The 26,440-nt window shown below is 38.2% G+C and overlaps 2 protein-coding genes across 2 annotated transcripts in view; one reads left to right on the top strand and one right to left on the bottom strand.

Moving 5' to 3' along the window:
• trsn (translin) overlaps positions 1 to 14,401 on the bottom strand; it is a 28,769-nt gene extending 14,368 nt beyond the window's left edge. The window contains exons 1-3 of the mRNA XM_083143259.1: positions 14,233 to 14,401; positions 4,651 to 4,744; positions 3,010 to 3,222 (exon numbers count right to left, since the gene is read on the bottom strand). Of these exons, the coding sequence (XP_082999385.1) occupies positions 3,010 to 3,222; positions 4,651 to 4,744; positions 14,233 to 14,304 (379 nt within the window). The 5' untranslated portion in view covers positions 14,305 to 14,401. The remainder of the gene's footprint in view (positions 1 to 3,009; positions 3,223 to 4,650; positions 4,745 to 14,232) is intronic.
• An 8,444-nt stretch (positions 14,402 to 22,845) lies between these two features.
• Positions 22,846 to 26,440, top strand: part of LOC146003907 (uncharacterized) — a 65,634-nt gene continuing 62,039 nt past the window's right edge. Inside the window, exons 1-2 of the mRNA XM_083142389.1 lie at positions 22,846 to 23,059; positions 25,259 to 25,321. Of these exons, the coding sequence (XP_082998515.1) occupies positions 25,272 to 25,321 (50 nt within the window). The 5' untranslated portion in view covers positions 22,846 to 23,059; positions 25,259 to 25,271. The remainder of the gene's footprint in view (positions 23,060 to 25,258; positions 25,322 to 26,440) is intronic.

Below are 26,440 nucleotides of genomic sequence, written 5' to 3'. Positions count from 1 at the left end.
CATTCAAGCCCCTCTGTTGAAATTCCGACCGCTAGGTGACTCATGTGCTATTTTTATCCCGCACCTGCGACTGTTTGTTGTCGCGTTGATGTACTGTGCATTGTTTAGAATGGCGTAATTAGATCCAGACTGCATAGAGGATTCTGCCTCAGAGTTTGAAGTTAGCGACGATTTTGATGATGCAGATGAATTTGAAGATTTGGAAGGTAGGTTATATTCGTAATAATTATTGTCGACAATATAAACAGTGTTGCAAACTCTAGTATTTTATGATTGAAGTGAGAAGAGGTAATTTTTTTGGGTCTATTCATCTTGCCTCTTGCTTGATTCTCCTACATGCTCTGATGTATTTTTAGTTTTTCCATTTATTATTTTGTATAGTGTATGTCAAATGAAAATTTATTTTATTTATTTAGTTTATTTATTTATTTGTTTAATTTTTACAGATGACGCAGAACGAACTGATACATCGTCTGGTCCTGACCTGCAGCCACTTTTTCATACAAAAGATAATTACTTGTAATTTGTAATTATTTTTTGTTATGTGCGCATAAGAAGTATTCTTATGTAAGATTCAAAAGATGTATTGATAGTTTATGTAGTTAATTATTGAAATTTCCAGATTACGAACTTAAAATATCTCTATATTAACATTTGTTACAATGTTGTACTTTTTTCTTCTTCACAAAACATTGCTGAAAAAAATATTAAAAAATGTCTGAAAATGAAAAGAAAATTTAACAAATTTTTGTTCATTGAAAAGAGGAAGTTTTGTAGATTTAAGAAATATGTGGTAAATAAAAACAAATTAAAAATATTTTTTTTATGATTTTTTGAAAAACAACCAAAAACTGCAGACCAGAGGTAACAATGCTGTATCATGAGGCCAGACCCGAATGTGTTAATATAAATCGCGAAATATCTTCGAAACATAAGGGCATGTGTGTATGTCAAGCACGCAGAAAAGAAAAGAAAACAAAGGTGAAATTAAACAACAGGCCCCTCTTGAACTTACTTACGAGTTATTGTTTCTCTTTTTGGTTGCTTCGTTCGCATGAATCACTTCACTAAGGCAGGAGCCAAATGTTGGTCTGCCCATTTCTTGGTCTTGGTGATAATCACCCTTCCCTTTCTTTGCACGGAACAGTAAGTATGTGTTTTCAACAAAGCCTTCATTGCCACCAGTGGGTGAACAATAAGCCTCCCCCTCCCCCGTCGGTTGCTTCAGCCCTGGCGGTGGTTTTGCACGCTCCCATGCTTGATTCAATGTACGCATGCCTCGTCCAAATAATTAACATGTTTCTTTTCACGGTGATTTATTTTAATACCGCGGAGATTCTTTTGTTGTCAAACAACAAACAATTGTTTCCTACTTCTAAACTCAACCGCAAATCATTCAACACCCGAGACACAGTTTGTGCGCACATTGATGGCAAATCACCTCACACCCTGTTTTATTTTGGTCTTGTTGACATAAGGAGGAATATAAAACAACTTGTTTGACTTTGAAGAGCTATTCCCTTCGGATGATGCTCAAAATAACACTCGGGCAAAGCCGGGCACTGAACAGGAGACTTCAATTGAGCCATTCTCGCTGCTGTATAGAACGATTAGCAATGAATCACGATAAAAATAGGGTTAAAATAGTGCGACGTGCAACACCGGTGTTACTGATTTCACATGCTTTGCAACGTATTCAGTCTCACTCGACTCGCTCTTGAGCTTCAGCGATTCTTCAGCATAATAGAGATCCCAGCTGGATCTGCGGATCCAAGTTCGTCTGCACAGTGCTTGCAACTGATCAAGTAGATACCTGCTAATGGATGTATTATTTTGTCCGTATATTACACATTAAATAACTGTTTTCTTGCAAGTGTGCAGTTGTGTCGGAATGCAACCCGTCTCAGCAGAACTATATTTTGCGCGCACATTTGGATCTACATATGCAAAAACCTGCTGCAAACTTAACCTGAAGCGAGGCTTAGTTTATAATAATATTTTTGCTAACATCAAGTACTTTAAGAAACCCTCTTTTACGCTTCTTTATAAAAAATTACATATACTTCATTCTAAAAGTAATTTAAAATAATAAATACATTAACTAAACACACATGCTGAAATTGAAAACAGAAATATTTTTTACTCATCGAAGTAATGTGACGGTTGGGGCTGCCTTTTCCGCATAAGCATGAGTATGTTGGATTCAATGGTGGTTAACTTAAGTTGGAAATCTGAGTGCTCATCAAGTCTCAAAAGCACAAGCTGGTTATGTTCACTGCCCATTTCATCCCACAGCACAGAACAAAGTTTTCAATTTAATGGAAAAGCTTTTGTCAAGTTTATGATTTTAACTGCAAGGTGTATGCTGAGTGCGTAGTTTTAGCAGCCAATGCCTCCCACTACATACAACACGGGTTGAATTTAAATTATTAAAACAACATATCTTACTAATTTAAATGTAATAGGTTTTTAAGACAGAGTAAATAAATTTTCGAGCCAGACTTCGCGACCTACCAAATGCCCCCTTGGGACCTAGCAGTGGATCGTGCTCCATACGTTGCAAAATGCTGCCCTAGATATTGCAGTGCAGCAAAAAGCAATATGAAATGGAAGAAGGGGTCACAAATACAAAAACCAAGCAATAAGCTGAAGACATTTTATTTCCTTGTTCTTATTCATCCAGTAAAGAGCAAGTAGGTAAAAGATATGTAGAATACATTTTTTACATATAAAAAAACAATATTTACATCTCTTAGTGTAGTGTTTCATCTGAACGAAAGTATTCATCAGGAATTGATAAAATTGCCTTAAAAACAAGTAGAAACGGAAGGGTTAATAAATAAAAGAAAAATAGTAGTCCAGCCTATCTGATGGGATTGCAGGTAGGCACATCTCTGTTAACTGATACTAGAACACTGAAATTAAGAACTTTTACCATGCTACAGTTTTTTAATTTGTTGTTATAATGAAGATTGCAGTAACAGACAGTTGTGAAGAACTATTTCCTACCTCCCATCATTGCTGCCACCTCCTCCCTTGAAGCAAGGAGTCCTGTCTCGAGGAATATTGTGAGTGCTGCCAGGAATGCCAGACGCTGGACAGCAAATCGCCAGTGATCGTGGAAGCGGTAATACTGGTCAGCAGGAACTCTCTTGCCCAGTTCAACAAAATGCTTTTTCACTTCGTCAAACAGTTGCCTTCCTCGCTGGCAGCATGCCGGGACTTGAAGGAAAATGACAAATCAATGAAAAAATTGCATTCACATTGCTTCAACACAAAAATTAATTACAGAAATGGTGTTTCTTACGCTCCATTTACATGCAATATCTTTAATTAAAGACATTTAAAAATATTAATCGCAATCATTTTCAAATCAACAACAGGTCCATTGCATTGTTCGTTTCAATTTGAAAAAAAAAAAAAAAGGAAAAGGAAGAACCCTATTAACCCCTCAAGCCGGTTCGACGTACACGTGTACGGACCCTCATAGTGCTTCTAGAGGCGGTTCGACGTACACGTATACGTCCCCTGTAGTAGTGACGAAATGATGCACATTCTGCCATCTCTTGTTTTCCCACATGAATGAAAATGCATGTAACTCAAGAGTAGACTGCAAAGTGCTGCCATCTGTTGGTTTTCCTTCCAATTACATGAAATTATGTGTGATTGCATCACTTTATTAAAAAAAAAAAACAGATGAGAAATGGCATCGCACGAGCCGGTAAAGGGCATCGAAACGGACGAAATTTTTTGCGTTTTTAGAGGAAAGTGACGGTGAAGGTTATTTATTATTATTGGTGTTCAGATTGTGAAGAAGGACTGTGTTTCGAAGCATGTTTTAAACTGTACCACACAACGTTGGACTTCTAAACTAACAAGAACACAAGACAGAAGTAGTACTTTGTAAGCGCAACATGTAAATTTTTATTTTTATTATTATTTTTGTTACTATAGTATAAATGTCATTATTTATACATTTTTATGTAGTGTGAAGTTTCGTTTACAAGTCCTGAAAATTTCATTGTAATTGAGCAAATGGTTTTTAAGATATGTTCAATTTTGTGACATTATGCGAAAATTGCTGTTTCACTGATTTAAAATTACCGCCTCTCGCAGCAGCTGATGGGTATTTAACTCCCGGCTTCAAGGGTTAATTTAATTGATAACAGAAATAAAAATAAGTTAGTCTTCCAGCAGAATTTCCTTTAGATTGAAAATTAAGTGTAAAATGAGGTCAGAATTATGTTTCCAATCTACGATTTAATACAAATCAAAAATGAGATTGTTGTGGGAGGTCACAAAATTTAAACTTTATAACTAAAATTTTCTCTGTCTCGCCTCCATGGCAGTGCACATGATGTAGGGGTCCTGGGTTCAAATCCTGGTTTGAAATCACTATTTGAACAAAATAGATACTTAATTTATGGACACCCTATATGTACAATAAATAAGAATTGTTGTGGTAAACAGATTTTCACAATACACCACTGGTTCCATTACATTAAACTTTTGCCTCCCGCTGACTCCATGACTAGCATTGTAATACTAATGTACAAACACTTGCCCTACTACTGATTCTGATGACAGTTACAACATAAAACATATGCATGTCCAAATTCAGTAACTTAATTATCAACTCAGTTGACTTACTTTCTTGAACACCTCCTTCCTGATGAATTATCTGAAGAACTGTCAGGATCTCCCTTGCTGTTTGTTCTATGTCCTTCACATTTGTTCTTATCTCCTGCGAAGCAAATAAATTACAATCTTACAGTATGTAGTGAAATTCAAATAGACTGGCTACCGCATGGCGCTCCAGTCGTCAACAGCGCGTCTGCCACGAGCGGGATTGGTAGTGTGTGTGTGTGGGGGGGGGGGTCTTAGCTAACCAACGCTACCCAGACCAGTCGCTTCTGAGCTCTGGTAGAGTAAGGGGCGCTTATTGCGTGAACAGTGTTTAAAAACGGCGTCAAGATTTTTGGAAGCTCAAAATGCAGTGTTCCCTTGAGCAACGATACACCATTAAATTTTGCTTCAAGCTTGGAAAAACCGCTGCAGAGACGTTCACCATGATTAAGGAGGCCTACCAGGACCAAGCCCTGTCAAGAGCCCAGGTTTTCAGTTGGCATGGAGATTTCAAGCAAGCGCCAAAGTTCGGAGTGGCACACCAAGGAGTCCCCGTGCCTCAAAAAGGCAAGGATGTCGAAGTCCAGGATCAAGACAATGCTCATTGTCTTCTTTGACAAGAAAGGTGTGGTACACAAAGAATTTCTGCCTCAAGGGAAGACTGTCAACGCTGCTTACTACATGGAAGTCCTCAAACGCCTGGGAGACAGAGTCAATCGGGTCCGACTGGAGATTGCCAAATGCTGGAAGCTCCATCACGATAATGTGCCGAGTCACACCACGTTCGTTGTGATCTCATTACTGGCTAGAATTGGCATTGCCACATTGCCGCAGCCAACGTACAGTCCCGACATGAGCCCAGCGGACTTTTCTCTATTCCCCAAGCTCAAAAGAAGCTTGAAAGGTCACCGTATTGGCCATCCAAGCAGCAACGACAGGTGTTCTGAGGGGGTTGTCGGAAGCTGACTTCCAGGAGGCGTACGCTGCATGGAAATCTTGCTGGCAGCGGTGTGTCAATAGCCAAGGAGAGTACTTTGAAGAATTTTATCAAGTTGTACCAATTGGATCAATAAATTTTATTTCCTGGACCCAGCCTCATTACTTTCCGGACAAACCCTGTATGTCACTTCATAGTCAGATACACTAATCAGGGATGGACTTATATTTTGAAGTGGGATCCAAACTTCTAAGTGCCTCTGCCAGAGATCAAACCCTGGACCTCATGATTACAAGGTGACAGCATTACCTCTATGCCATCAGGAAAGTCCAAATAGTGTTTATGAAACGAATTTAAGGAAACTAGTCAAAAAAAGATATACCTCATTTGCAATTGATAAAACCAAGAATTGCGTACCAATAAGCCATCACTATCAATTTCCCACTTTCTGACTGCAGAACTGAACATATCTCAAATAAAATGGTTATTCTTTGTCCACTTTTTTTGCACACAAAAATATACATAAAGTCTCTTGGGTACCCTGAGATTATAGAAGCTCAAATCAGATTGATCACATAGCTGTAGGCAGAAAATCTTTGATGTAAGAAGTAAGCATAATGCAGGCATTGGTAGTAATGCCCATCTAATGCTAGCCAGAATAAAGATCATGGTTGTAAAAAAGAAATTCACCAAATGAAACATGTTTGATGTTGGAAAACTACAGGAAAACAGGCTAAAACAGGATTTTAAGTTGCAACTTCAAAATACATCAAGAATAAGAGGAACTGATAGAAGAAAGGAAATGTATTAAGATGAATATGTTTAAAACTAGGGAAAAAAAAAAGAATTACAAGAAGAATGCACAAAAAAGACCATGAAGGAAATATAATGCATGAGTATATCGCGAAAAATTAATCAGCGATTTGGCTGGGAAGGCAAAAAAAAAAAAGTACACGAGAAAAATATGAAGGAAGTGTACCAAATCACAAAAATTCTATCTCAAAACAAAACTATGCAGAATACGCAGTAAGAAGTTGGGAGGGAGTACTCTTAAAGAACAAGGAAGAACAGCTTAACAGATCAAAGGAAGATTTTCCAGAGGTAGCCTACTGAACCACATTATGCTACAGAAGGGACGGAAGACCTATGTGAAATACCAGAAGAAATGTTAGAAAATGTAACACACAAGTGAGTATTTACCAAGGAACCAACGAAAGAAGAAATGGCCCAAGTTCCTTTTGTTTTATTGTAATTTCATCATGCTACGAAAGGTAATTTTTAAGTTTTTCTTTCAATATAAATAACTCTTTCTTTGAAATCCAAACAGTGCTCATTACTTTAAGGAAGGTTCAAATTTCGTGTCACAATGATTGCCAAAATTCTACGATAATTAGTCTTCCTGCTAGGAGAATTTGAAAAAAAAAATCATCAAGCAATCGGAACCGTTACCAACAAAACTTTACAAGCATTGAAAGAGCAAAAAAGTTGCAAGAAGACATCAGAAATATTACAACCACCAGAACACTGGAATAGAACCTACTAGAAAAAATACCTAAAAAGGGAGATATTACCAACTGCAACAATAGGAAACATATATAACACTACTGTCTGTTCCCAGTAAAGTCCTAAGCAGTTATTTTAAACTCTATCAAAAGATGCGTAGGGAAAAGGCTCAGGAGAGAACAAGCAGGCTTTCAAAGCAACTATTCCTGTGTAGACCACATAAATACGAGGGGATATCAAAAAGTAATTCAGTTAACTTTTTACAGCCAAATGGGAATGTATTCACAAAAACTGAAATATACATTTGGAAGTACGAGGCGCATGTCAAAAAAAGGGCCGATAATTATTTACGTGGGGTTGGCAACACTGATGAAGTTGAGCATGTGCAGGAGTATGCCCTAGTATTCTGTGCTTGCAACAGAGATAGAATCGTCAGAGTGGGGTTGCGTATGTGCGAGTAGCAGTAAGGTGAAATGGCTGCCGTAATACAAAATCCCGCCAAATGTCAAGTGAGATCTGTCATACGATTTCTGAACGCCAAAGGACAGAATGCAGCTGACATCCATCGGGAATTGTGTGCCATTTATGGACCTACAGTGATGAGTGAATGGAAGGTCAAGCAATGGTGCAGACTTTCGGGAAGGGCGTTCAAATGTCCATGACAATGAGCGTAGCAGAAGGCCTAGTGTTCAGATGGACGATCTGCTGGAACACGTTAACGAGAAAGTACATTCCAATCGCCAGTTCACAATATCTGAACTCGCCAAAGAGTTTCCAGAAGTGTCTACGAAAACAGTGCATCGAATTGTGACTGACAACCTGGGGTATCAAAAACTGTGTGTGAGGTGGGTACCAAAAATGCTGACAGACGCTCACAAAGAGCAAAGAAGGACAGCTGCAAATGATTTTTTGGCCCGCTGGAGGGAGGATGGGGATGACCTCTTTTCGCATATAGTGACGGGGGATGAAATGTGGATATTGTACGCCACTGGGAAGTCAAAGCAGCAGTCAATGCAATGGCGGCACTCTGGTTCTCCTAAATCGAAGAAATTCAAAGAAACACTATCAGTTCACAAAACATTGTCAACCATGTTTTGGGACCAAAAGGGTGTGATTTTTGTGGAATTTTTGGAACCAGGATGAACAATTACAGCAGAGGTGTATTGCAAAACACTCAATAATCTGCGATGTGCCATCCAAAATCGGCGGAGAGGAATGCTACTCTCTGGAATTTTTCTGATCCATGACAACGCCCGCTCACACACAGCTGCTTCTACTGTTGAGACAATTGAAAGATTTCGATGGGAACTATTCAATCATCCCCCTTACAACCCCGATCTTGCCAACAGCGATTTCTTTCTTTTTCTTCACCTGAAAAAGTTGCTTGCATCGAAGAGTTTCAACGACCTGGACTGGCTGCACTCTCAGGCGGCAGATTTTTACGCAGAGGGTATATGGAAGCTTGTGCCACGCTATCAGAAATGTCTGGAGGATAATGGTGACTACGTCGAAAAATAGCCAAGGTATGTACTTGTTTGTGCACCTTACGCACACCAAGAGGCAGTTGTTTCAAAATGGCAACTACGCTTGAGACGTTCGACACTATGTCTGTAACTGGTGTGCAAAGTTCAACGCAGGGCCTGTAAATGTCTTTGATGAGCCCCGTTCTGGATGGCCTCCCACATCTCACACACAGAGCAATGTTGAGACTGTAGAGGCATTGATTCAGGAGGACCGACGGTCAACAATCCGAATAACAGTGGATGCAGTGGGCATTTCATATAGCATTGCATACACCATCATCCATAAAGAACTTTGGTATCGGAAAGTGTCAGCGAGATGGGTCCCCAAACAGCTCACACCACAGCATAATGAGAACCGTATGGGATACAGTATTGAGCATTTGCTCTGGTACCATAGGGCTGGAAAAACATTCCTCGACCGCATTGTTACTGGGGACAAATGGTGAGTCTTTCATTACACCCCTGAACGAAAGCGACAGAGTATGGTATGGAAACACACAAACTCGCCCCCACCAAAAAAATTCAGGACAACCCTGTCTGCAGGAAAGGTATTGCTTACTGTTTTCTGGGACATTCTTGCTGATTTTGGGGTAAATGGAGCAACCGTAAATTCTGCTGCATATTGTGCCACACTGGATCGTCTACAAGCTGCTCTGTGCTGTAAACGTCCAATGAAATCTCTGGAGGAGATCATCATTCTACATGACAAAGCTCATCCCCATGTGGCTGCATCAGTGACGCAAAAAGTCAATTACTGGCATTGGGTAATTCTCAAGCATACAGTCCAGACCTGGCCCCATCAGACTTTCATCTGTTCGGCCCACTGAAGGAACACCTTGCCGGCAAACACTTCAGCTGCGATACAGAAGTTGTGACAGCTGTGTGTCATTGGTTACGCGTCCAGCCGCCGAACGATTTCTACCGCATGGGCATAAAAGAATTGGTGAATACATTTCAGTTTGGCTGTAAAAAATTTACTCAATTACTTTTTGATATCCCCTCGTACATTGTGTGGTACACTCTTCTAACCTGTACAGTAAAACCTTGTTAAGCCGGACTTCGCTTAATCTGGACAGGCAAAAGGGGGAAAAAAAAAGCAGAATGCAAGGTTTTAAATGTGGCTAGAAGTCAACAAGAAAACTTCGCAAAGAAAAGGCAGTCAACCACTGATGAAATTCTGTTTCCCACAGACTTTGTTCTGTACTGTATAGTGTATTTAGGTCTATGCCCTTTAAATACACCATAATAAACGTGTTTTGTTGCTATAAACGGAGTTTTAATGCACATTCTACTTTTCTTTTACGTTATTTCAGTTAATCCAGTCAAATTATCCCCCCCTCATTAGTTAAGATTAATGAGGTTTTACTGTACCTTGTACTTATAGGCTTCCAGAATACACTTAACCCTGTGAAGAGAACTAAAACGTGAAGTACCATAAAGTAATATGGCATCCCAACACATCTGATTTCATCAAAAACCTCTATGGTGGTTCCACATGCCACGTTGTGTACGCGTGTACCACAGTTATCTTTGGAGTAAGGCAGGGATGTATTTGGTCAGTAACAATATTTATTTTTTATGGAAATTCCTGGAGTAGTAAAACAGGTAACAGAAGTAAAATGGAGAGGCACAAACTGGGGTCTCACAAAACAGCTAAAGAATGGACTTGAGGAGACCCAGACTTTCAGCATCCAGTTCAAAGGAGCAAAAGCAGTGTTGCTACCGGTTGCTACATGCCTGATTTTGGCCCAGTCGTCCACAACACATCTTCCTGTCAACAAGCTTTCTTCGTTCGCATTTCAGGGAGAGGCAGGGAATCTGAGACCCATTTGCTTGCTGCGAAGTGGCAACCATTAGAATTTGCCGTGCATGGCATTGTTGAAAGTGACATCTGTTTCGAAAATGGCTTGAAATGAAAAATTTGGGAATGCCTCACCTCCGCAACTGGACAAAACCGATTGGTTCAGCGACTCATGTGACCCTCCTTGGCTTTCGACAGAAAAGATAAAAATAGAATTTCCAAGTCCATTCTCTGGCTCGAACAACTGTAGAAGATTTAGACTTAGCAGATGGCGTTTACTCCTTATCTCATACATACCAAAACATGGAAAAGAAACTAAGAGATCTGGACATAGAAGGAAAAAGAATTGGTCTAATAGTAAGTAGCATGAAGACAAAATCATTACGAATAAATGTGGAAATTTTAGATTGAATGAAGAAAATATACAAGAGGTCAACGATTTCACACACTTGGTAAGTATTGTGACAAATACAGGCAAAAAAGGGGAGGATCAAGAAAGCAAATATGGCCTTTATTTAGTTGCATAAAGTTAGGAAGATAAGGAGAAATTTCATTACCAGTTCGATACAGGCACAATACCCCTCACTCGTTCCTTTCGTCATTTTTATAATTCATACTTACCTATTCTGCATTGCAAAAGATTCTTCAAGGTGAAAATATTGTTCTTCCTTTTCTGCTTGCGTAACACACAATATGGCGGGCACAGCTTGACTAGCGTTGTGGATCATCAGTAGGTATGCAGTGTTTCCAACCTTCTTAACCCACAAACCATTCACGCATAGCCTCACAAACCATTCACGGTAAGGTAAAGTTAGGTTAGGTTTGGTTAGGCAAACATGGTTAAAATTTGGGGTCGTAGTAAAATCAGGAATATATTATTTCATTTCTACATCTTCTTGCAAAACAACGGCATGGTTGGAAACACTGACAGGGGGTTACCTCCGGTTCACGTAGAGGAAGGAAATGAAAGCAACAGCAATTGTGCGTCAGAGAGATATTTCTCTTGAAAAATACATGAATTCCCGGTGAAATTAATTCCAAGATGAAAGAAAATACCTGTACGGACTTTGAAAATGCTACAGAAACTCCTTTCCGTAAGTAGTTTCGGTAAATTCCTCGTATCGGACAAACGGATTTCTTCAAATTTACAGCAGAAATTACTTACTGAATGCAGTTTTTTATACTTGTGGAAGTTCGGGGAAGTGTTTTCCCGCATCGTTCATTGAATTTTACCGGTACATCATGTAGGCTATTTTTCGATATAAATGTGTGACCGATGCACTAAAGCTCTTGCATCCATTTACTTCCAAGTGGATGTAGCCTGTGTGTAATGACGTAATCCCGGTCAGTGTTTCCAAACACATGTTTTTGTAACTGAATAAGGTACGTTTCCACAAATGGTTTGTGTGGCTGTGTGTCATGGTTCATGGGGCTATGCGAGAATGGTGTGTGGGGCTATGCATATTTTTTCGAAAACAATTTTTAAGTATTGTAACCTATACGTGACCCTACCTAACCTAACCTAACCTTACTGGAAATGGTTCGTGGGGCTATGTATGAATGGTTCGTGGGGCTATGTATTTGGGGTACGTAGGTATTTTTGGGCGCAGTGGGGGTGGAAACACTGCATGCCGAGTATGGTAGTGAAACTGTGACAGCCAATTTGCATGTTACCGAAGGCAAAAAGAAACTAAGAAAACTTACTCGATATATCGCAAATAGAGCTTCCTTCCATGAAATAAGCGAAATGCCACCTTCAGCAATGTTTCTCAATGCAGACTACGTAAGTACGAATATTCAAATTATATGAACTAGCAAATTTCAGCCGTTTGTCCAATACGAGAAATTTACCGTAGTTTCTTCTGTAAAAATAAAGAAATACGTTGTGCCGATATGAAACTGTTATCATGATAGTAGCAGGGACATTCCAGCATTACGTGCAACATTTTACACACAAAATTTAAGGTTCTTCACATGAGATTGGATTAAAATATTCGGTAACAATTTCATACATCGGAGACACATTTCTTCAATTTTACACAAGAAACTACTTACGGAAATGAGTTTTTTCGAGGTTTACAACGTTCGTCGAGGTATTTTCTTTCATCTGGAATATATTTGACCGGGAAATTTCAAGAGAAATATCTCAGCAACGCACAATTGCCGTTGCTTTCATTTGCTTGCCCTACGACAACCGGATGCTGCCTACGTTTGATGACGTCAGCCTCTGTCAGTGTCTCAAGCCCCTTTTTTTTTTACTATGCTTGCCTAACCCAACCAAACCTAACCTTATCGGAAATGGTTTGTGGGGCTATCCGTCAGCTACCCGTGCATAATGTATAATTTCCACTGGTGACGAACATGATAGTAGGTATTTTTTGGTGAAGAAGGTTGAAACACTACATAACCACAACATGAGTCAAGATGTGCCCGCCATACTGTGTGTTCTGGAAGCGAAGAAATTAATAAAAAAAAGCACTCTGAATGTGAAAATTGCATTTGTTTTCGTGTAAAAAGCATAATGGCACCTTGAACTATGTTCCGCAATACACAATTGGTAACTACGAACTATGCGAAACAAAAAATATGCGATTTTAATGTGACTCCGATCTATGAAACTGTTACCAAATATTCATAATGAACTGATTTCCACAGAATTACAAAACACCGTGGAGTCTCTGCTAAAAAAATGAAAAGGACTTGAGTAACGATAGCATAGGCTGAATGCATGAACAAAAGTGTGTTACGTGTGTGACGCTTTTAAAATGTAGCAAATTTTAACTTAATTTTTCTGTGAAGCATATAGACTGCAGATCCTAGTACGTTTTATTGCTGGGTACTACTTTACTATACCTGAGACACCTGGGAATCATTTCTTTCGCACTTTTTTACATTGCTAACGTACTATTCTGCATTCCGGAACACTTAATTAGGTGAAATAATTGAATTTGTTAGGAAAGTAATGTATATTTCTTACATTTACGAGTACTTACTGTTCTTGTTTCTTTCCACACACAACATGGCGATAGCTTACCGTTGATCGTTCCTTGAGCCAGAAAAACCATTGACGTTAGCCCCACAAACCATCACGGGGACGAGGTATGCCTACTAGGTTAGGTTAGGTTCCATTAGCACTCCTTTCGTTCAATTTAGCATATACGGACAATACGATAGCGTATTGTGCTCTCATGCAGGAAGCAAATGGCGGCAGCAGCAATAGCGCGTCGGAAATAGATTTTCGTAGAAAACCACATGCATTCGCATTAAAATGAATCAAAATTACATTCCCGAACATCAACAACGCTAAATGATTTGCGTAAGTACTTTCTCCTGTAAATTTGAAGAAATCTGTCTCAGGTATAGTAAAGTGTTACCGAAATGTGTAAATTATATGCAATCACAAACTTAAAAACAATGATAACTTCCATATTAATTCATTTTGTTATTAACGTGGAGTAGGACCACTTTTCGTGGAATACAAATATACAGATCAAGAGGAGTGGAAGTTGATTGGTCACACATTGAGGAAAGACTCATCGTCCATAGAAAGACAGGCATTGAGCTGGGACCCACAAGACTAACACACGAGAGGAAGAATGGAGAATGCGTTGAAGGGCAGAAGTTCGAAACATGGGACGAAATAAGGAAGATATCTGGAAGTGGAAACAGAGTCCGTTGGTGATGACTCGTTGAGACTCAATGTTCCGCAGCAGGATATAAATCAAGTTTATATACTGTCACATTAGTAAAATATTACTACCGAACAGATGATATAATCGAATTTTATGAACATTTATATGCATAAAATAACAATGGATCTATTTATTAAAAACAATACTTACATCGCGCAATTCCTGTTCGTTATTCAAATACTCCTGGTAGGAGGAAAATATATCTGTCATTGATACTGACATAGTATATATATTACGAACTCAGTTAGCAAATTTTATACAAACATAAACAGCTTTCTCTACAGAAACAAGCACGCACCGGCTGTGAGTGTTCTAATATTACTCTAACTTCTTTGCTCTCGTCCGGTTCCAGTGCACCAGTGCAACTTACGTTTTCTTTAACAATATTTGTTCGTTGATAATGCTTTTAAGTGCCTTATCCGTATTTCATTATCTGTAAAGTTCATTAAGAAGTTGTCATTTGAAAATATAGTAAATAAAATTGGATCTTTAAGTCTGGTTAGATTAGATTTATCCAGAAAGTTTATCACCGTGGAGAGTAAATTAGGGCCTTACGATTCGCCCTGCACCGCACAACAATTTCGTACGTACCCAAGGCGAATTGTCCACCATAATTTTCATTCGGTCTGAATTACACAATGTGATGACAATGAATTGAAATAAAGAAGTCAATTAGCAGATAACTACGACTTCCTCGAACAAAGACAGTTTCATTCTTTAAAACAACACAGGACAGGATGTAAAATAAAAAAGTAATGAAATTAATGATGGACAATTTGCCTACCAATATCCTTGCCGTTGACGTACAGTGCATCACACATAAATTTGCCGTTGCGTAGAAACGAATTTTCGTTTCGTCTCCCTCTCTCTTAGCATCACGTGTTCTACCCTGCTCGAAAACCTTCGCTATTGTTGCCATATTGTCATTCCATTCCTGGACACACTCGCGCAAACATCATTGAAAACAATTGAATAGCGCTCCAGCTCGCGGTTCCCACCGTTCGGCAGGGACGGTAATGTGGCAATATAGCACGGCGTAGTGGTTGCTTCTTTTATGCAGTGCATGTTCATTGGCTAGCTAGTAACTAGTGTTGCCAACTGTAATAATGAAGCACTATTTCTGTCACGGAAGGGGAAAGGCAGGTAAAGTGGCGGTGAGTTTTGTTGTATTTGACCGGTTTGACGTTGTGTGCGTGTATTGCGTGTGTGTATGTAAAAGTGTGTGTTTGCTAATGAACGTTAAATTCCATAATGCCTCCAGTTCTGTCGAAGTTGAAATCAAAAACCTTGCATAGCCAAGCTCGGGAAATTCTAAGCAACGTGCACGAGTTCATGAAGGAGGAAGCCAGTCATGGTGTTAGCATCCCAATAAAGCATTTTTGCAAGAGAGCAGCGGCTGCGACTGGAGTTCCTGAAAGAACAATCAGGGCTATCATGAACGAAAGACAATCTCTTGAGATGTCAGAAGGCCCCTCCACATCATTCCACACTCCCGGGAAAGAACGACAAAGACCAGCGACCAAATCGTCAGTGGACGCTTTCGATGAAAACGTTATCCGTAGGCGCATATACGACTACGCTCTGCGTGAAAATGAAGTGCCGACATTGAAAAAATTGCATGTCAAATTACATAAATTTTGCGGGAAGTCAAGAGAGTTTGCGACCTTTGCTGCGAAAGATGGGATTTAGGTGGAGGAAGACACAAAACAATAGAACCATTCTGACAGAAATGCAAGATATTCGCCTTAAAAGAACAAGGTTTTTGAGGCAAATAATGCACTACAGACGACAAGACCGACCAATAATATACATAGACGAGACTTATTTGCACAGCACCCACACCATATCGCTTTCTTGGTCGGATGACTCTGGAAGAGGGCTTCGTGTGCCTTTGTCTAAAGGACGGCGCCTGGTAATAGTTCACGCAGGAGGCAAGAATGGATTTGTCCCCAATGCCCTACTCTTATTCAAATCAAATACCAAGTCAGGAGACTACCACGATGACATGAATAGCGAAAACTTTATCAAGTGGCTCCGTGAGAAATTAATTCCAAATCTGCCTCCCAGTTTTCTGTGGTGATTCTTGACAACGCTTCTTACCACAATGCACAAATAAATCCTGCTCCCACTCTCGGCTCGTTAAAGAAAGACGTGCAGAGTTGGCTCCAAGGAAGAGGCATTCCCTTTACACCTGATATGACGAAGCCTGAGTTATATGACATAATTAAAGTACATAAAGCGAAACATGTAACATATAAAGTGGACTCTTTGTTAAATGAACATGGCCATTCCGTTTTAAGACTCCCACCATATCATGCTGAATTAAATCCCATAGAAAAAATCTGGGCTCTTGTAAAGAACTGGGTGGCATCACATAATGTGACATTTAAATTGGACGACGTCATGAAGCTTGCGACACAAGAATTTTTAAAAGTCACGACCGAAGAATAGGCGTCAACATGTCGTCATGCAGAACAGATGGAACGTGAGTACATGGAACATGAGGGATTAATAGACGACTACGAGGAGGCGGCTGCCCCTCTCGTCATCCATGTAGGGTCCGATTCCACCGACACCGACACCGACACCGAGGATTTATTAGGAATTGAGGAACTACTCTCTTCTAAATAACTGGAGGTAAGTTCCCAGTTGTTGTTTTTTTCTGAACTGTAGACAATTTACCGAACCCATAGCTGTGTTCAATGTTATCTACTGGTTATAATCAGGGCTAGGATTTATAGGTAAATTACATACTTTTAGTTTGACGAAATATCGCTGAAATTTTGTGATATCTGTGCGAATAGTAATGTTTGTAGTGATTTAAGGTACATTTTATTGTCAATATTTTTCCATATTTCTAACTAATAAATACTTACTTTTACATATTTAAGTAAAATATACTTAATTTTACATATTTCAACAGGTTTAATTCACAAATTGTTCATATTTCATAATTTTGGAATTATTCAAAATAAATAAATTATGTGGCTCCAACATCATTTCAACTCTGGCTCCGCCACGTGTTCTTGTAGAAATTGCATAGAGGAGGCTGTCATTTTTGCTGCTTAATGCGATACATATTGTTTTCTGTGTTAAAATTGCCACGCTTTGATGGGTGACCAAGTTCATAGCAGGGCCGGTGGAAAGGGAGGGCGAACCGTGCCATCGCCCAGAGCGTCAAAATTTGAAGAGAAGAAAAAAATAAGCCTATTGAAAACTGTGATCGAGCGAGATATTCTTTTGCGCTGAATAGTATTGAAATAGCATAAGAAGTCTCATTATTTATTTTATATTTTGATGTTTTAGTTAGGAATATATTGATTTTCAATTTTCCGTTGCTGCGTAATGACCGGGGGGGGGGGGGGGGTTCGAAATAGAGCGGCATCTGCCGCCACCTCCCAGGGAGGCAAAATGACTAGCGCCGGCCCTGGTTCATAACAAAAGAAAAAGCCGCGCAGCTTATCATCTAGTGGCAGTATATGTACTTGTTATTGTTGCGGTAGCCGGCATCCTTTGTAAATGTACAACAAAGGCAACCGACTGTCTCCGATCTCAGAGAGGAAATAATAATACTGCTTGAGGAGGAGTGTTATGGTGCAATTGTAGCGGTTTAACACGTTGGCATGTTATTATCTGCCGTTGCAGTTCCATACCAGTGTATACGGGTTTTGGGAGTGAAAAGTTAGAACGCCACCAGTCATTAATGCAATGAAAAATAATATATATATATATACATATATTTTTGTTTGAAATCACTCAAATAAGGAATCGTATTAAGAAGTCTTCTTTGCGGCATTTTTGGTAATTTTACTTATGTGTTAGTTCATATTTTGCGAATTTTTAGTCAATATGTATGTAGCTACATACAAAGCCACTTGTTAGTACATATTAATCCTAGTCCTGGTATAATGCATGACGTTTAAAACTCAACGTTAGATAGACCTGAATTCTCTAATTTTATTGTTGTACGTAACAGCTGTGCATCGGCGCACTGCAGCGATTTTTCTATCTGCTCCATTAGCAACACTGCTTCTTTAGTTGTTTCGCGCATCGCACGGCAGAAATATCTGCGCTGGACTCTACACATACGTAGACTACAAAATTAAAGGTAGTGTCTGCTGCCACGTTCTTTTTCTGCTGGAACCTCAAAAAAGATGCACGTGGAAGTAGACTCGGTCTTTGTTTTATCGTGATTTCATCATGCTATGTATCCAATTACGTCTGTAACACATACTGTGAAGTTGTGGCGATTACTTTCACAAAAATGTTTTAAGATTAGGTCCCTCAGTATTTTTCTAATAATGAACCTAAATGCTCTCGTAGTTAGGTTAGGTTCTGTAAGCATTAAAATAATATCGCTAAATGCTTTCTAAAGAAAAAGGTTCTAAATTAACTGTACATTCATTCCCACTAATCATAAACTTGCATTTCTCTCGTCTTAATCTGTTCTTAAGATTTGTAATGTCCTCTTAGCAGACGAATTACGTGGCAGGAGCAAATTTGACGCTTATTCTTACTGCAGACTCGGCCTTGATCATATGGGAGTATGATTTGATTCGTTCTCTTGGGAATATAAAACTCCCGATGGAATAGAAAGATATGTCAACGGGAAGCTAGGGCAGTTTGAAGATGAATTTCACCAGCGGAAAAGTCGGAACTTGCATTTGATTAGCCGTAACTTGATGTTGAAGTCGATTCCCCATAAGGAATACATGAGATTCCGAAAATTATTATTCATCATATTTTTTCAAACAATCAACATAAAAAAACGCTTCCACTTGCAAGATGGGGAGAAATTCATGCTCTTGGATACACCCAGGTTTTTCGTTTACTAGCAGTGCCCATTCGGGCGATATTGAAATAAATGCACAATTGGTGCGTAACTGTATCTCCTCCTGTCAAGGCTCGGGTGCAGAATGACGCAACAATATTGAATTTTTTATTATCAAATAAGAAAGGAATCGAATGGTTGAGGTCCAGAAAATTAATACTACAAGTTATAAATGGTACGCTCAAGTAATTCTAAAGCATACATGGTGTCATCAGATTAAACTACCAAGAGAAACAATATCTTCATAATGCTAAGTCGATGGAGCATGTTCGTTTGAATTCCCACTTGGCAAGGAGATATTCTTCGTTAGAGTAGGATACTTGCAACATGCCTTATTGATTCCGTCCCTTCATTTCTTGCAATTAATAAATCGGTATACTATAAACATTTTGGGCTCGTTAAATCATGTTTATGAAACAATGACAAAATCGGTGGATTGGCAGAGATGATCCAATGAGAAACATTCTGCCCTGGATTTTTTGGAGCGAGGGGAGTATGTTAATGATGTGATTTGTACAAAACGTTGTCAGGGACGTACAAGAAAAATTCGTCGACTTTGAGTACAGGGAAAGGACAACAGGCACTAACACCTACCTTGCTTGAAGTGGCAGGTTCGTGAATTGGAATTTGTGTGCGTCTGAGCGCAAGAAGGTCATTTGCTACTTGTCGTTTTACAAACTTTCCCTTCACGCTTTACCCATACTTAGTACTGAAAGTTGTGTAGTGGAACCTATTGTAGAACCTGTGGGGTTCAGAAATGGTGATTTACAAGTTGATTTTTTTATTATTATTATTTCGAAAAGTAAGCAATACACGAATTGGTTGAATACATTTTGTTATGCCATTACAAATTTCAAAGTTTCTTTTAATGATAGATTTTCAATTATTAACTTTGAAGAGACAGCAAGCTTCTTTCACAAAAAATATTGTTTCAGAAAATTCACACTTTGGAGCAATGTTAATTATATGATAAATATTTTTTAAATACATATTTCACTACAGCTTCACTCTGTACGCAAAATTTGAAGAAAATTTATTTTATCATTACACATTTCAAAGTTTTTATAGATAGATTTAATTCTCGATTTTGGTTACATCTTGCTCTTTTTGGCTGCCGGTTCTGTTCGCCAAGTTGTAGTTTTTTTAAGAAGCAATGCTTTGGTAACTTATGAAACAGGCCCGTACCCAAGGGGGAGGGGTGCCATAGCCCCCCCCCCCTCCCATCGAGCCATAAAAACTTTTAATTTGAACTTATAAAAACAAGAATTACGTTGATGGTTTTTAAAATTTTGTATGAATTTCGATTTTGTCCTTGCACAAATGAATAGGTTGTTTTTGGACAGAGGCAGGCTCTAGAAGTTTGCAGTCTGCAATATTGGGCTATTTTAGTTCTATAACCATTGATGCAAGGATATCAGACGTTACGACTTAGTCGGGATAGTCATTCCCTTTAATCCATGTCCCGACTTTTTCGTCTTGACTCGGACACTACTTGCTAAAAGGGAAGAAAGACTCTTGCGCCACTACAGACATTGTACTGGTTATGTAGGACTTTCTGTAGAATACTATGTACATTATTAAAATTGTCTGAACTTTTTATTAGTCAAAAACAGTTGTTTGACACTTGACAAGTAGGAATCCCTTGATTATTGAATGGTTATGTTTAACATAATTAGAATAGAGGGGAATTTTCTATACTCTTTACATTATGGAAGAAAGGTTCCTCAATGACTGCAATACAAAACCAACCATATAAGGGGAATTTAGCTCTCCACCCGCACCGCACAGTCTGCGATCCCTTTTCGCCACCACTGAGCTCAAGGGGGAAAAAAACTTCGTGTTCTTTCACCATCAGGGTTTTTCTTCAACTGATGTCCATTCTGCCACTCAATGGCTTAGGGTTAATTAATATTATGTAAATAGGAGAATCCACTTCACAGCAGAATCGTTGCTAGATTTTTGGGGTAAGAAATTGCCTGAAGTACTTGTCCAAAACACTCAAGAAATTAAGTACATTATTATTTACGAAATTCTGTCAAACGGAATTTGTTTTACTACAACTTTTCTTCTTTTCTACTTGTAATTGTCTTGAACATAAATACACAGTGGTGTGACCGTACAACAGGCAACTTTCACAGTGTGCAGAGGACATCAAGGCCAAAAATTTCGATTCTACGAGTCGTTAAAAGTGGCATTTTCTATCCCAAGTGTATGCAACCCCATTTAATAGCTTCTTGGTTGCCACTGCCATTTATTTTTACTGCCGCATAAAATTCTCAAAGCGAAAATCCACCATAGAAACAATATTACGCCAGCAGACACACTGCCAGGGCGAAGTCACTTAGCCGTTCCCTTGAGATAATTTATTTACAGGGTTTGCACTGACTTCAAAGCCCTGGACAACTGGAGGACTCAGGAATACAAGGTTAGGACTGAGGTCTTTGGAAACAAATTATTTTTTTAAGAAAGCTTTTAAAACCTGGAAAAGTCGGGAGAATTAAATTACTTTTGCTTGGCAGAATTTGTAAGCGGAAACACGTTTCGTTTTATCTACCCAACAATCTTCCTTTTTGTGTAATATTGCTTATAAAAAGGTTCTTTCATTTTATTCTTAATTTATTATCAGAAATGTTCAACAAACGTGATTCATTTGATTAACTTACAAAGTTGAAGTGTAACTCTTATTTAGAATGCTAAATCATTACACAGTTATTTAAAATACCTGGAAAAGTCAGGGACTTAGCAAAATGGGTGTAACCCTCATCTATCATCCCCATACACATGTGTTGCTTTTCGTAGACTATTTGAATTGTTTGCATTATGCACACATCTAGTCTACTCGTATCATACACTTTTTTTCCGCTCTCTGTCAGAAACAAATGTCAGTGTCAACTGCAAATATTTGTCACGTAGTTGCATACATATAGGTTAGAAAATGCTGTTCTTCAACATTTCGCAACAAAATGAGCAAATTTCTCTACCCACCCTCTCCTATACATCCCCTCCCCCCACACATATATATACACACGGTGTATAATATGATATGAGAGAAAATTTATGAAAATTCGTCTATGGGTCTGCCCCCCCCCCCCTCAAAAAATGCTGTGTACGGGCCTGTTATGAAAACTTTAGGTTTGGGTAAGATTTGAAAAAAAGTTTAAAGATTAGTTCAATTAAAACTGTTTTACTCGATTCCAGCGAAGTACTATCGAATCCAAAAATCAAAATTCTGTCTTCGATACAAACATAGTATTTGCTATGTACGCAAATTCCACGACACCTGACACTTTCAGGGTCGCAGGTATTACCACAGATAAGGGAGGTCAGTGCACCGGTTTTCCTGCCTTCGTTCCAGATCTGCTTATATAGCCTTATCTGTGGTATTACTCTCACCCCTCTTCACTTTCCTCCGAACTCAAAGTCGACGAATTTTGTTTGTACGCATATTCCATACAGTCCACGCGACCCTACAAAACAGCAGTTCCAGATATTTCGATCTTGTGACAGCGCATCACACAAGCAATTGTAGGAGTCATGCCTAATGCAGAATGTGTGGTGTGGGATTGAATATAGCTTGTATGTTTTGCATGCTACATGGTGTGCCCACGTTGACGTTTTTCCACTTTATCCTGTATTATAAATAACATTCTCTGTGTAATTATGTGTCACATTAAAAGTATCCATTAAAGAGTTGTGTTATTTATTTATTTCGCCTCTGAGTAATCATTTATGTACTTTTTATATTTCTTTAAGACAAGAAAATAGTAACGCCTGACCAATTCAATCTGATAAGAAAAAGATACGTATTTCTTTAAACTACTAGTAGTTCAGTTGGTGCTCAATGTTGGCGCCACAAGCAAACGAAATTGAGTTTCGCTTTTAAAACTTAGCTGTTCAATCTTTCTGCTAGACGTTCTGTGGTGGCTTGTGCTTTCTATGCTCTCGTTCTTATTGAATTGCTCCCATTGTTTTTATTGACATTTACTCGCGACTTCCGAAACTGCGAAAAAATCCCGCAGTCACATTAAGATGTTTCTGAGGATCAATTAGTGTTCTAGTAATTTTCATTCACATTTCACAAATATTCTATGATTTTATAATATGAAAATGAATAACTTATGCATTCCTTGCAAGAGCTACGTCCAGGTAAGCTAATCATACAAATATTTGATAATTTAGACATTACACATTGTTCAATACATTACAATTTGGTTTATAGCTTCAGGGCATTGCGTATTTAAATTCACAATCCTGAGATCAAGTAAATTTTGACATCTGTATATCAATTCCTATAGTGTTGTGCTTTATTGAATTGTGTTCAAGGGATATTTTGTTAGTTAAAACATTTAAGCAAAGCTGTAGAATCTTGATTACTGTGTAGGAAACGTATGGCGTGGATTAATTTTTATTCGACCATAACAACATCATTGGCAGTACACAACCAACATTGCTTGAATGACATAATTTTGGAGTAGTGAATAAAATGTCCTCGAAGGAAATGTTGAAATCACAATATTAATAATAAAACATATTGATGGTGTGTTTAAGGTAGTGTAAAACAGTGACAATCATTCAGTACAACTTGTTAAGTTTCAATGAAGTATTTTTCTCATACTGTAAATAAAAAATCGGACCCAACCTAACTACAATAGAATCTGAACCTTCCACATTAGATTTTTCTTAAACATTTATTCGGAATCATGTCAGAAATTTATTGAGTTAAATAATTAAGTAACGTGCCACTATACGTAAATCTATTTTATACTGTAAAAATCGAGGCAACGCTATGTGTATGGTCACATTGAATTTGGTTTCGGACGAACTTATATATACTTTCATTCACGGCCGAAAAAACGATGAAGTACAATGTAAATTAAGTGTAGCTGGTCACACTGTAGCCGAACTGGCGTGCAGGGCCGTGTTTCACCGATCACCGATTTTGTTTCTTTTTCGGCCGAATTCCCCAGAAGTATAGTGCTCTGTACTATTTATATATATATATATTTGACTAACGGCGATTTTTCGTTATTAAATATATACAAAAATAAAATAAAATCTTCCAAAATATCATTCAAAATCCAATAGGGAAATTTCGTTGGTCATTTCTATACATTCTGCAAATGAAACTCTACTAGAACAGTAACGATTTTCCTGATACAATGTGACTAACCACCACATCGCACGAACTCCGAAGAAAACGGCAGAGTAGTAGTTCGGCCGAACCGGATGCAATGTGGTCATATGGTAAAGATACTTCTCGTTGCTCAATAACTACAAGGTGATTCAAAAATCGACATACATACATGGCACACTCACTGTCTTGACAGATCTTAGATTGTAATCTATCATAAATATATTTTACAAGAAGGGCAAGCTGAGTGGGTCAAACGCATTGACATGTGCATTCACAACAACGGGGGTCATATTGAACATGTGTAACCACAAAACTGCTTAAAATACTCGTATGTATGCTATGTAAGACGACATTTGAATCAACCTGTATATTATTATTTTTTACAACTTTCAGAATTCTAAATGAATAACTAATGAAAATAACTGAACAAACCTAACTTATCAATAACATGTCCAGGAGGTGACATGAGAGTTTCCTTGTCTTAGGTTTGCCAAACGTCCTTTTTTTTACAGAACATCCTGTATTGTACAATCAGTTCAGTTACCTTTTATGAAAGTTTATATGTGTATTATTTTAATGTAATACATATTATTTTAAAACAATGTAAAAAGGTGAGTGATTGAAATTTATAGATTATCATTTTATTATTATTTTAAACTGAAAAAGCACATCTTCATTTAATTGATAACACAAAAATGGTGAAAATTATTTACAAAAAAAAATGTTTTGGATTTCTTGTTCGATCATTTTCTTTCATTGATCAGTTCCCAAATTCACATTCTAGAAATTTTCAAAATGCAGTGCGGGCAAGATTTTCCCCCACACCTGGAAGGTCCAGCGTACTGTATATTTCCAGATATTCCCGTTAGTCTCACTAAATGTGATTTTCCTTAAAACTACTATTTTATTTATTTTTTTAAAAAATGCCTTATTCATTTATTATGTTTATTAAGTTTACATTTTTTTACATTTCTGTGAAAAACCAGACATTGATAGGTGTATGAAATCAAATCAAATATAAAAAGAAATATATGAAGTGTGGCGGACTCTTTTCAAGATGACAAGAAGACTGAAGATAACTTAAATGTTACAACAATTAATTGTACCAAGTCTCATGCTTTTATCATATAGTGTAACAATTTTCCCCTTAGTCGCACGGCCTACATATTTTACTTGTTCACTGACTGGGCATTTTCTCTAAAATTTTGCAGATGAAGACACATAATGTTCAAAGATGGGTCGGCCAGGGCTACAATACATCTTATTAGTTTAAGGTAAGTTTAGAGAATCTATTTGTGTCTTCATGAGAAATGTTTCCTATTATTCTTGCAATTCAACTATTATAAATAGGCAGCATTTATTTATTTAATTAGTGCTAGGTGCTCTGTAGAAATTTGAAAATAAAATACTGGGAAAATAACGACTTTTTTTATTTGAATAATAATATATGTGTAACTGATTAATGAAGAAACATTTTCAAACTCACATTTGATTATTTTGAAATATGCTGAAAGGGTCGCCTGAGGCAGTAACAAAAATCGCAGATCCATATCTCTTTTATTTTCGAAATTACAGGAATGCAAAATGTACGATTTCCTTTACCATATTTTAATTTGCAATATTTCTGCAATCAGGTCACCTATAGAAGTGATTCAGACACCGTTGCGTAACGATGTATAAATAATTAGAAATATCAATATAATGAACTTCCAAATCCCAGACACTGGCTATCCTTTTCCAGACAGGAATGCAGTGTCAGACATTACCTAAGCTCTTCCTGGTCATCAGAGGCGTGAACATGTAAACAGGCGAAACCAGGAAGAAGATAGGGGTAACTGACTCTGCATTTGCTTAGTAAAATCGATCATAATAAATGTCTGGGAGGATAGAGGTCATGGGGCAGTTTGAGAACAAACGTTGAGAGGGGCAGAAGGAGGATTGAGCGAGGAAGCGTTGGAGCTAGTTGCAAGTCAAACTCACCACGTACAGTGCAGTCACGGTCATAATCGCTCACCGCCAAACTTGCATCTCCAGGCAGAGCAGGTATACTTTTCCACTTACCATGCTGATCCAGTCTTTCAGGATATAAACCTCAAGTGTTGTGTTTCGCCATTTATGTGTACAATTGTTACCTCTCGCACGTTGCCATTAAGCTATCCATGAGCAGCGAGTATGCCATTAGTTGGGGTTGAATGATGAGTTTGCCACACTACCCAGATTCGATCCCACATACTGTAGGTACGTTACGGTTGGAAAGGTCTTGAAGAGTCATTTCACGTGATATATTACATGCCTGTGTGAATAATAAATAATTGAAGGTGATGTAATCAAAATTTGGTTAGTCATTTTCTCAAAAAAGGGTATTTTAATTTTTTTCAAAAAAATTGTGCCAT

This window comes from Lepisma saccharinum, chromosome 21 (assembly GCF_977018435.1).
Source record: "Lepisma saccharinum chromosome 21, izLepSacc3.1, whole genome shotgun sequence".
In the NCBI taxonomy this organism is placed as follows: Eukaryota; Metazoa; Arthropoda; class Insecta; order Zygentoma; family Lepismatidae; genus Lepisma; species Lepisma saccharinum.
This window is presented reverse-complemented; position numbering and strand designations above follow the sequence as displayed.